General features: G+C 52.4%; 1 protein-coding gene across 5 annotated transcripts in view; it reads right to left on the bottom strand.

The window, feature by feature from the left end:
- Nucleotides 1–11769, bottom strand: part of FLVCR2 (FLVCR heme transporter 2) — a 64905-nt gene that overhangs the window by 11197 nt on the left and 41939 nt on the right. For all 5 annotated transcript variants that reach the window (XR_007774703.1, XR_007774704.1, XR_007774705.1 and 2 more), the window contains exons 4-9: nucleotides 11412–11479; nucleotides 9586–9689; nucleotides 2730–2840; nucleotides 1803–1908; nucleotides 1077–1188; nucleotides 553–608 (exon numbers count right to left, since the gene is read on the bottom strand). Coding sequence is in view for 2 of the 5 variants with exons in the window: in XM_050955708.1 (XP_050811665.1) it covers nucleotides 553–608; nucleotides 1077–1188; nucleotides 1803–1908; nucleotides 2730–2840; nucleotides 9586–9689; nucleotides 11412–11479 (557 nt within the window). In the remaining 3 variants the exon portion in view is untranslated. The remainder of the gene's footprint in view (nucleotides 1–552; nucleotides 609–1076; nucleotides 1189–1802; nucleotides 1909–2729; nucleotides 2841–9585; nucleotides 9690–11411; nucleotides 11480–11769) is intronic.

Raw genomic sequence — 11769 nt, 5'->3', positions numbered from 1 at the left:
ATCCCTGCTGCAGCCTGGGACAAGACATCATCTTTCTACGACTCACTTTCCTCAACTGCAAAATGGGGCTACAATCAATTACCCACCTTTTCAGGGGGCTGTGAGGATGTTTGCACAATGCTTTAAACATGGACCTATCTATGGCAATGCTAAGTTTTAACTCCCTCTCGGCAGACACAGCAGGGGTTGTGCATCTCTCTTCCCCCACCTCCCTCATCTATCCCTAGCCATTAATGTAAAAAACAGGACACGTGCCTAGCTCTGCAGGCTTCCTGGAGGCCAATGTTCAGTGACACCCAATGAGAGCAGCTCAGAATATCCACAAACCCCCATACCTGGCAGGGCTGAGATCACAGCCATGGGGCTGCAAATACCAGCAAGGAACTTTCCCTTGCCAGGTCGACTGACAATCATGGGAACAACAGAAGAGAGTCATGATTATTATGGTACTAACCCAGAGACAGAGATTCAACAGGTGGGGAGAGGACAGAGCAGGGGTCACCCTAAGCTCATAGTAGGGATAGAGCCAGAGGTCAAAGGGGGTTTACTCACTGTCTGTTCACCATCCATATTGGCCTGCTGTCTCCGGAGATCGGCCTTAATGAACACTGAGAGGTAGAGGGAAGAGGAGAGCCATAAGGGCACAACAGAGGACACAAGCAAGTCTCACAGAACTCAGGAGTTACACAGGGGTAGCAAAGGGTTCAAGGAGACACTGGGGGACCAGCAGGGGATCCACCGTTCTGAATGAGGAAGATAGGACTTCCACAGCAGTCAGGCAGCAGAGGGAGGTCCTGGCCCAGCCATGAGGGAGCCTCCTCTGGCTGAGTCCCCAGCCAGGAGCATGGATAGGGGACAGCAGTGGGAAAGCTCACACCACTGGGACCTTCAGCCAGTGACGCAGACCGGCTGCCACAACAAGGAAACAGGAGCAGCACAGGCAGGGCGCTGCTGTTCTGGAGCTTGCTCAGCTGGAGCAGCCCGGCAGGCGCTGCAGTAGGGGAGCTGCCTTCACTCCACATGCCAAGTCCCACAGTTCACAGTCAGGTGGGGAATCTCTGGGGGAGCTGGTTTACCAGTTATGAAAGTCCCCAGGAGTAGGAAGGAACAAAGAAAGAGGTTTCCCGCCTGCGTCCCAAAGCGATCGATGATCTTCCCTTGGGCAATGGTGAAAATGATCCCGAAAACCTTTAAACACAAAAGTAAGGAATGGAATGGCGCTAACTATACTGTCCTTGCCTGGCCACCATCCCTCAGCCTCTCCCCTCACCCTTTGCCCCTGATTCACCAGGGAAAGGCAGCTTACTAAACAGTTTGCTAGGTCTAATAAGGACTTAGAACCCTCACACACTTGTAGCCGTTCGTCCATTCAGCTGAAGCTAGGTTAGAAACAAAGGCTGAATTTGGATGATGTGCCTCCTTCTGGCTAGGGGAAGGACAACAGAGTCTGCTGGCTGGAATCCCCTGTCACCCAAGGAGTGGGGGATCCTAGACTGCTGGGAGTGATAGTGCAGAGGGGCAGGGAGCTCCAGCATCCTGAAGGACCTTTCTGGGACAAGGGAGGGGGTGGAGGCCACTGAAGTTGAAGATTAAATTCCAGTTTTGACAGCAATAAAACAAGAAAACAAAGGTCTGGGACTGAAGCATGGCCTCTCTCTGGAGCATCAGGTGCTCTCTGTGACAGAGCAGGATACTGCACTGGATTGGCCAATGGTATGAACTGTATCCCTGTGGAACAGGAATCCTCCTGGGCCTAGCAGGGCATTCTAGCAGTGCTGGGCAAGGTATGGGGGAGAACGTACCTGTGCCGATACATTAAGGAGGCCTGAAGACGTTCCTTCTGACTCTGGGTACGTTAACTCTGCCGCAAACTCAAAACCCAGCGGTAGGTACCCGGTCATGAAGAATCTGCACAGCAGTACACAGAAAAGGAAAAAGTCAGCAGCTGGTGGAGGGAAAAGTGGGGAAAGGACTATGTGGCTCTGATCCCTGTTTCCTCCTAACCTCAGTGACTGCACAAGACTGGTCTCACAACAACATCCCATCCCTCCAGCCACCTGACTCACTGACCACATGGCCATGGTCGGGACTCTAGTCCCAACCCACAAATGTTTGTGCCTGCAGCCGTAGTGCAGAAGGCCAGGCCTGCAGGGGCAGGGAGAAGAGAGGCATGGGGGGAAGGGAGCCACCTATTGCTGCCAGGAAGCAGGGTCAGCCAGTGTCATCGGAGTCAGAATGTTAATGCTAGTTTGTAAAGTAAAAGCCTGGAAGAGACTTAAATGGGATGCCGCCCAGCCGAGGGCTATTTTAGAAGCCCAGCTGTCACCATGGTTCTCAATCCTTCTCTCCAATGTCTGGAAGGAGCCTGGCAGAGTGTTCAGAGCCAGCTGGGGCAGGGAGGAGTAGTAGGGGCTGCTACACACATCCCTCAGCTCTCCCAGTCAGAGGCTCCAGGAGAGACTTGGGGAGAATACAACACCTTATCCTCCTCCCAGGGAAGAGCTATATAGAGCCTGCCCCACCCTGGCCCCTGCTGCTTCTGGGCTGTGACACCTCTGCCTTCCCTTCTATGCCACTGCAGGGGCCAGAGGGAAGGGGTGTTTCCAGATTAATGTGGGAGAAAGCAGAAAGCCTGGGCTAAATTGGGCAGTCTCTATGCCTTCCTAGGGTTGGCTCCCACTCGGGAGGGAGAATAAGTCCTGTGGAAAGCAGACTGCATGTGAACTTACCCCAGCACGCCTGCAGTCACAAAGACCACCCAGAGGTGGCCTAGGCTCAGGGTGAAGGTATAGGCTACCAAGCCCCCCAGAGACATGATGTAAACCACCAGCGTCGTCTTCCTGCAAGACAAGGCACAGTCGGGAACAGGCCTTTTAGCTTTCATTCAATGTTCTTCTCTAGCCCTTCCCATCCAAGGATCTCAATGCACTTTCCACATGCTAGCAAGGGAAGCTTCACAACCCTCTACCTCCGTGGGAGGAAGAGGAACAACAGCTTCCCTGTCGCATCAACAGGGAAAACTGAGCCAACAGAGAGGAAAGGGACTCAGCTCAAGGTCACTCAGTAGGTCAGTGGCAGAACCAATAATGGAACCCAGGAGTCCTGACTCCCCTGTATCCAGAGGTGAAAGTAAGCCAGTACGGTCTGGTACGGCGTTCCGGCAAGAGCCAGTACACCGTGGCAGACTGCACCGGCTTCCGCAGCCAGGATTAAAAGGGCTCTGGCCTCCCCGCAGCGGTGGGGAGCTCCGAGCCCTTTAAATCCCACCCGCAGCTCCGGCGGCTGGGCTGGGGCCAGGATTTAAAGGGCTCGGAGCTCCCCGCAGCTACGGGAGCTCTGGGCCCTTTAAATCCTGGCCCCAGCCTGGCAAGGCTTGGGGCTCCCTGCAGCCGCAGGAGTCCCGAGCCCTTTAAATCCCAGCTGGAGCTGCGATGGGGATTTAAAGGGCCCAAAGCCCCAGGCCCTTTAATTTGCCTGTGAGCCCCGGGGCTTCCGGCCACCTCTGCAGCTGGGAGCCCCGGGTTGATTTAAAGGCCCTGGGGCTCCCAGCCACAATCGGTGCCCTAGGGCCTTTAAATCTTGACAGGCCCTGCCTCCTCCGGTTGAGGCCATGCCTTTTCCAGATGAGGCCACGCCCCCCCTCAGGACTCCGGTAGTACCGGTAAGTCCTGTAAGTTACTTTCACCCTTGCCTGTATCCCAATGGTGCAAGACTGTCACGGAGTCACTGGGCGATGCTCTGGAACTGCTCCCCACCAAGCCAGTCAGGACTTTGGGGAGTCTCCTCTCCCTTGGAGCAGACTTGTTCAGGGCAAGATGCTCACACGGCTTCACCTCCTGGGTCTCTCCTTGGAGCATTCAGCATCCTCTGCCCCTCCGTGCGCTTCCCAGGCGAGCCCACCCCAGCGGGGTCCTGGGGAAGCCACAGGGTCCTGTGCCCCCACTTTGCAGTTAGATGTTGACTCTCAGCCAGCCAGTAAAACAGAGGTTTATTTGATGACAGGAACAGGGTCTAAAACAGAGCTTGTTGATACAGCGAACCGGACCCCTCGGCCGGGTCCATTCTGGGGGGGCAGTGAGCCAAACCCCCACGTCTGCACTTCACTCCTCGTTCCCAGCCAGCTCCAGCCTAACCACCCCCTCCAGCCCCTCCTCTCTACTCAGTTCCTTTCCTGGGCCAGGAGGTCACCTGATCTCTTTGTCTCCAACACCTTCAGTTGGCACCTTTGCAGGGGAGGGGCCCAGGCCATCAGCTGCTAGGAGACAGAGTGCCAGGCATTTAGGTGCACTTGCCCTTTGCTCTGCAGCAATCACACCCCCTTATTCCACCACCTAGATACTTAAGAACTGCAGAGAGGACACTGAGGCACCAACACACTATTCAGAGCAAACATTAAGAGCTTTCCCAGTTCGTCACAAAGACCAAATGGAGGATTCCTTTGTTTGGGAAGAACATCTCTTCTCTTCTGTAGAGAAAGAAATTGAGGCAACCTGGAAGATGAGGAATAAGCCTAGGTTCTACCAGCCTATACACAGAGATCACTTCCCCCACCTAGCAGCTGCTTCGCAGCCCAGAGCACCACAGCACAATCGTTACAATAGAGTGAAGGTGAATTCTGTATCCAAACTGAAACTGACGGAAGTAAAAGAATGATCAGGGTTAATTTAAAAAAAAATTGGATTTACAGAACAAACATTTAAAAAAAACTATTTTTATTTTAAATCAGATTTTTATTCACATGCTGCTAGTTCTTTACCTTCTTCCCATTTTATTGCTAGAGTAGATGCTCTGTACTTGCTTCTATAATATCTTCATTGTTAGTTCTCATTTTGCATAGAGATTTTTTCTAATAAAAAGCTTCACATTTAAAATCTTAATCTTTGCTGAAAAACCAAGCCCAGGGCCTCATCAAAACCCTTACTGTAAGAACACCTCATGCTCAAACACAAAACTGATAAGCAAATTGCCTTTACTATATTTGCAACCAAACACCCACATTCTGATATACTGAACTGCCACAAGTCAAGAAAAGTGAAATGCTTCAGTAGTCACCATCCTTTTTCGATGACGAGCCACGGAGGACCATGGCGGCGGACGAGCATCTGCCAAAATGCCAACAAGCGTCGTTCTCCAGAGGCGTTCAGCGGCATTTTGGTGGGTGCTCGTCCTCTGGCCAGAATGCAGGAGCACTTAGACACCCCGACGGGCGCCATGGTGCCTGTGGGCACCGCGTTTGGGACCCCAAGACTAGGCTATACTCCATTGGGATTTGAACACTTTGAAGTCAGTGGGACTCTTGCTCCTACGTCACTTAAGTGCCTAAATACAAGCTATGGAACTTTAGGCTCCTAGTTTTGAAAGTTTTGGCTGGTATGTATAAAAAAGTTCACAATATCTTTGTTTAATAGGCAGAAAACAATGAAAAGTTATTTAGTCTAACACCAAAGCAATTTTGTTTTGAAGTGACAAAGATTTTATGTCCCTATGAGATTTTTTTAAATTACAATTACAATTTTAGCTCCTCGTGCTCCAAACACTTATGTTTAACTGTAAGCACCAACCATTATTAAAGTCAATGGGACTGTTCACGTGAGTCAAGTTATGCACCTGCTTAAGTATCTGCAGGATCAGGGCCTTCATTTTCAGTATTTGGGGTTTTGCATATATTAGTTTTGTAAAATTTAAGCAAGACCCCTGCCAGTAGGGGCATTTAAAAACAAAACAGCATTTATAATTCAGTTAATTCTAATTTTAGATTAAAAATTAAAAGTGTGGGGGAATGGGGCTCAGCAGGTGGAGTCTGGGTGCGGCGGGGGGGGATCAGTGGGGGGTTCTGGGTGCAGGGAGAGTGGGGCTTGGCGGGATGGGAGTCCGGATGCAGCCGGTTGAGGGTCAGTGGTGTGGAGGCTCAGGTGCAGGTGCATGGGGGTGGGGTTCATCAGGGTGGGGGTTTGAGTGCAGGGGACTGAGCGGGGTGGGAGGTCTGGGTGCAGGGGTGAGAGTCTGGATGCAGGGATGAGGGTGCAGGAGGGAAGGGCTTGGTGGGGTCCAGATGCAGGGGGGATGGGGCTCAGCAGGGAGGGCTGGGTGCAGGGGGGGTCTGGGTATGGTGGGGTCTGGATGCATGGAGGTTGAACGGACAGGGAAGCAGGTCCCCAAATAGTGACCCCTCCCGCCGTGGCTGACGAGCTGTGGAGGCAAGAAGCAGGAAGAGGAGGGGATGTGGAGCCAGGGAAGGTTTCTGGAGATGGGTCTTACCCTGTCCTTGCCAATCTGTGCAGGGGAAGTGCACTCTTCTCCACTCCCAGCCCAGCTGGGATTAGCAGCTGAGCCCGCTGCAGGGTAGGAGCCACCAGGTGGGGCTGGGTGCAGGGGATAAGGCTCAGCAGGGTGGGGTGTCGGGTGTAGGATTCTGGCTGGGCATGGGGGGGGTCTGACCCAGCACTGGCTCAGGGCATTTCAACAACCCCACCCTCGCAGTGATCTACCTCTCCCCCTGCTGCTCCAGGCACCTGAAACACAAGACCCCGCTGTTGGGGAGGGGCACATGACCACTCCTGCAGCTTCCCTTTGCTTCCCTGTTATATAGTCATTTTTCTGCAGGGTAACAAAGAAATCTGTGAATTCTGCGCATGCACAGTGGGGCAGAATTCTCCCAGGAGTAAGCCACTGGCCTCCCGCTATCTAAGTCCCCCCAACCAGAAACTTGAGGGTGCAGAGAGGTTTCTGGTTTCCACCACAGACTGTATCTGACTACAGATGAAATTACACACAACGCAGTGAACACATACCACACTGACCCACCCTTGGAACCAAGCTAGAGGCCAAAATGTGTTATTTTGAGAGCTGGCATGGTCTCTCTGCACTCGGAGAAGCTGCCAAAGCTTTTCATTGCTGACAGACCACATTCAATGAGAGCACAACCCTGGCGCTAACTCACAGACCCCCCTGACAGACAGGAGGAGAGAACGCGTGGCCATTCCATTCCTGGCTAAGGGAGGCAGGGAAGCGGACCTAGTGGCATTAGTCTTTCATGCAAATTCAAAGGTAAATAACACACTTTGAGTGCTGCCCTTCCCTACTTTGATAAGAGGAAGGAGAAGTTCACTCTTTTCACTCAGCTTGGCAGTTTTGTTACCTGATTCTCATGGCCCAGCCTTTGGGGCCATGACACTGTATGACCCCCAAGCCTCCCAGCCCCCATCACCGAAGCATTTGACCTCTTGGGACTGGTAATTTAAAAAACAGGCTTTTTCAGAATTTTAAATTTATTCTCAGTGGAAAGGTTCTGTTAATGTTTGCTGTTTTACAGAAACCCCTATGAACAGCCTGAACCAGCCCAATTTCCTGGCAGTGCCCTCCTCACTCTAGGCTATGATTATCCTACCATCTCCCTAAAGTTAGTGAGCAGGGTTACGCCAGAGATTAATTTAGCCCATTCAGTGCACACACCATGCTGCCAATCCCAGCGCTGCCAAAACACGCTCATTCTGCCCCTTCCATGCGACCACAGCCCTTTGAACAAACGGGGGACTGTTTTCACACTGCTGCGAACGGACTCCCAGCTCCTACTGTGCAGCCACAAATCCCTTACACTGTGACCTCTGTGCAGCAATATAGCTCCATTTGGGAGAGTCGGGAATGTCACATGCCATAGCTGTGCCAGTCTGGGCCATGTTGTCAGCATGACAGAGTTGTTAGGGACTGCAAATTACAGAGCAGCAAAAATGCAGTTAGTTGACAGCGTGTGTTCCCACCTCCTAGGGCTACAGTAGCCACAGCTGCCAAAAGAAAGGCACATTAACCCAGCCCAGCTGCACACAGCCACCAGACACAGCAGTAAGTGACTGGCCGACACATCTAGTGATCATTTGCTCCTGCTTTTCTCCCTGCTCCCCGATTCCCCCATGAGTCCTCATCTGCCATCTTAGGGTTGGCCCAAAAGGTCAGTTTCTACTCTAGACTTGGTCCCTGGACGTGCCAGTACCCATGGCTGGAGCTACAGCTGGGGATACCCAAACAAGCTGTGGGCCCTAAACATACTCACCTAGGGGTAGCTGGCCCTGGGAAGCTTTCCCTTACTGTGGATAGCCTATGCTACCAGAGCCAGAATAAATGCTGTGGTGGGTCCTGGAACGGAAAGGTCATGGAAGCACCCTTCTTCCCATCTCCTACTATTAGAATAAAGCCCTGTCTACTCTGGCATGCAAGGAAAGCAGGTTAGCACCACCTTAACAAAACCCACTGGTGGCTGGTATACAGGGGCTCACTGTAACCAGGCCAGTCAACGCTCATTGCAAAAAGATTGAGTGAACTAGGGCAGCAGAGACTCCCACCAAGAAAGATCTGGCCCCTGGGAAAGCTCCCAGTCTAAAGCTGCAGGCAATACAGGGGCCTTTAGCTGCACATTCACAGATGGCAGCGTGTGCTGCCAAGTATCCCCATAAGTACCAAACCCTAATCTGACCCCAGCTCCCACCCCCACCGCTCCATCTGCGTCTGCCTTCAATAAAGTGTCACATACACACATGCACGCACACAAAGTGCCTTTGGGCACAGGACTCAATGGACCTCTCACTAAGTAGAACAGAGCCTCTCAGATACTGGTTTGTGAGGCAGAGAACAGGTCTGGTACTGTAGGATTCCTCCAACGCTGGGAACTATCTCAGCCTTGACAAAGCAGCCGTGGGCCATTTCTGCTCCTTCCTTCTCAGGGTGCTAGGAACCTGACCAGAGCCATGAAGGGGCTGAACACCACACTGCTCTCTCTCAGCTTCCGGACACAAGACAAGACAGAAAGAAAGTCAGACATGGAAGTCTGCCTCACTCTGTTTCCCTCAGAGAAATGCACCCTCAACTCACCCCCTTCCTCCCAAAGAGAAGGGGCTCCAGATCCCTGCTCTCCCACCTAGCCTCCCCCAAAGAAATCCCCCACACACCGACAATTCATATCCTAACCCTAGCCTTCCCTGCCTATGCAGGTTGCTCTGGCCCTGCTCCAGCTCCCAAAAAGCAGCTCTTCTCCTTTCAGCTCCTTCTGTACAGCCCTTGACAAGACAGCTCTGTGGTAAGTTCTTATCTGGTGGAAGCAGGTGTTTGTCTCTCCACACACAAATAATCTCCACCCTCATGATAGGCCAGACCGAAACCCATTAATCCCTAAACACAAACACCAGAAATAAACCAGAGGCACACAGGAATCCTGGAGAAGTAGCTCCATTACCAGTTCTTGTAATAAAGGAATGAGTAGCTCCAGAACCAAAAAGTGTGGCTGGTATCTCCTGGGCTCAGGAAACTTCCAAAATGAGCTAATATACTGCTCCAAATTCTTGCTTTTACTGCAGGATGATTGGATTTGTGGGAACACAGTTGTTCTCCCCCACCCCGCTGCCCCAGACCTGAGGAAGAGCTCTGTAACAAGCTTGAAAGCTTGCCTCTCTTACCAACAGAAGTCGGTCCAATAAAATATATTACTTCACCCACCTTGTCAAGCCACTGGAAGGCAGAGCTGCCTCCCCTGGGGTTTGCCTTCCATGTGGCAGAGAGTAGGATGGAGTTGTGGAGACACAAGTGTAAGGGACTTACTTGTAGGTTTTGGTTTTATCCAACCAGATGCCAGAGAGCAGAGCTCCAGCCATGCCAGACACTACAATGGTGAGTCCAATTCTTCCAGCATTCACCTCCTCCCCCTATGGGAAGACACACATCAACACAGGAACTAGCTATGGCCAACAGCAAGTGGGGATGGATGGCTAAAAGGGCCTCAGAGAAGGAGATACTAAAGACCTTTCAAAGCTTGCTGTCCAGTACTGGTCTTTGGTTCAGCTTGTTCAGGATTTACCAGGAATGTAGGAGCAGCAAAGAGTCCTGTGGCACCTTATAGACTAACAGACATATTGGAGCACGAGTTTTCATGGGTGAATATCCACGTCGTCCGATGCAATGGATATTCACCCATGAAAGCTCATGCTCCAATACATCTGTTAGTCTGTAAGGTGCCACAGGACTCTCTGCTGCTTTTACAGATCCAGACTAACATGGCTACCCCTCTGATACAGGAATGTAGGGTAACCCCAGGGAAAAGATGTTCCCAGGTATCCCAGTCCTGGCCTTTCCCAGCAGGAAGTGCTTTAGGGAAAGTTACTGAAGCCCTAGCTATGGAGCACTCCCTTCTCCTCCATGGGAAGGCAATGTTGTGAAAGGTGCAGGAGCAATGACTATCAAGAGGCTCCCAGCTGGTAGTGCTGTAGGGCAGCAGTTCTCAAGCGGTGGTCCATGGCCTTCTGGGGGGTCCATGAGCCCATTTCAGGGAGTCTGCAAGCCCGAGCCCTGGCGCCCCACAGGGCAAAGCCCAGAACCCCTAGGTGCAGTTTGGGAGGGTACGAGGGGCTTTGCCCCCACAAACTGCAGTGCTGTAACCAGACTGGGACAGGCTGGGAGCGGCTACACACTCCTACTTTCTCCTCTCCCCCCTGCCCCCTGACCAGGTTGGAGGTGGGAAGCTGGAGACGGGCAGTGCAAGGCAGCTGCTGCTCTGGCTGGTGCCATGAAGTAGTGGGCCCTGGTGCTGGCCCATCGCCTGCTGCTGCTAGTGCCTGGGGCTGCGTCTGCTCCTCAGCTCCCAGCCCCCTTTGATTGCTCCTGAAGCAGGTAAGAGCAGCCCTGTTGGAGAGACCCAGCTCCAGGGCCAACACAGCCTTCAGGGAGCAGCAACCACACCGCCCCTAGCTACTCCTCTGCCTGCACCCTCTGCTACACCCCTCTCTGCACACAGCTCCTAGTTATCCCCTCCCCACACCCTGAGCAGTTTTCATACTTTTTGAGCTGAGTTATAATTCTTGGGTGCATTCCCCTGCAATCCTGGGTGGCCTGCGGAGGTGAGTCAGGGGTAGGAGTTGGTGCTCCCTCCATGGACCCCACTGTGCACAGCTGGTCTAAGTCCCGCCGGGTCCCACCCTCTGCCCCAAAACAGAAGTCAAACTATGCCTATGCCTGAGGCCTGCCCAGCAGCCGGAGACTCGAGCCCTGGCACTCCTCAGGGCAGAAGCCCAGTGGCTGAAGCCCAGACACCCTCCCACACCTCATGCCCTGAAGTTTCTATAGCATGTTGGAGGGGTGCTCAGAAAGAAAAAGGCTGGGGAATGGGGCACAAGCAGTGACTGAGTGAGTTATCAGAAGAAAGCACAACTGATTATGGTATAGAGGCATAGCCGCTGGTGGAGCTCACTAGCCCAATTCTTTTCCAGAAGAAAATGCTGTAAGGAACAGGGACAGGAACGATGGCCGCTGCAGAGGAAGTGCACAGTAGCTCCAATACCAAACTCTCCCAGCAGGAGGTGCTGTTGCATTGGGCTCTATACAAACTTTCTTTTGACAGCAATGCTGTAGGAGAGCACATCGCAGGTACTTACTGGATAGTGCTGGATCACCATGCGGTTCAGCAGAGTGGACAGGGCATAGAAGCAACCAGTGTTCAAACCTGAGAGGTGAATAAAAACACAGCACATTCACAGCCTGCCATTCTCCTGCTGGGTGAAGAAAGATTAGAGATAGCGTGACCAGATGTCCTGATTTTATAGGGACAGTCCCGATATTTGGGGCTTTTTCGTATATAGGCTCCTATTGCCTGCCACCCCATCCCAATTTTTCACACTTGCCCTCTGGTCATCCTAGTTGGATACCTAGAGAGGGCTCCACTGAGTGTGGATGTTCTAATCCAGAGACCCAGAAGAGACCCAGGCATCAGGCACTGAGAATGTGGGCACGGTG

Source organism: Gopherus flavomarginatus, chromosome 5 (assembly GCF_025201925.1).
Source record: "Gopherus flavomarginatus isolate rGopFla2 chromosome 5, rGopFla2.mat.asm, whole genome shotgun sequence".
Classification (NCBI taxonomy): Eukaryota; Metazoa; Chordata; order Testudines; family Testudinidae; genus Gopherus; species Gopherus flavomarginatus.
Note: the sequence above shows the minus strand (reverse complement) of the source record. Positions and strands in the feature narration are given on the sequence as shown.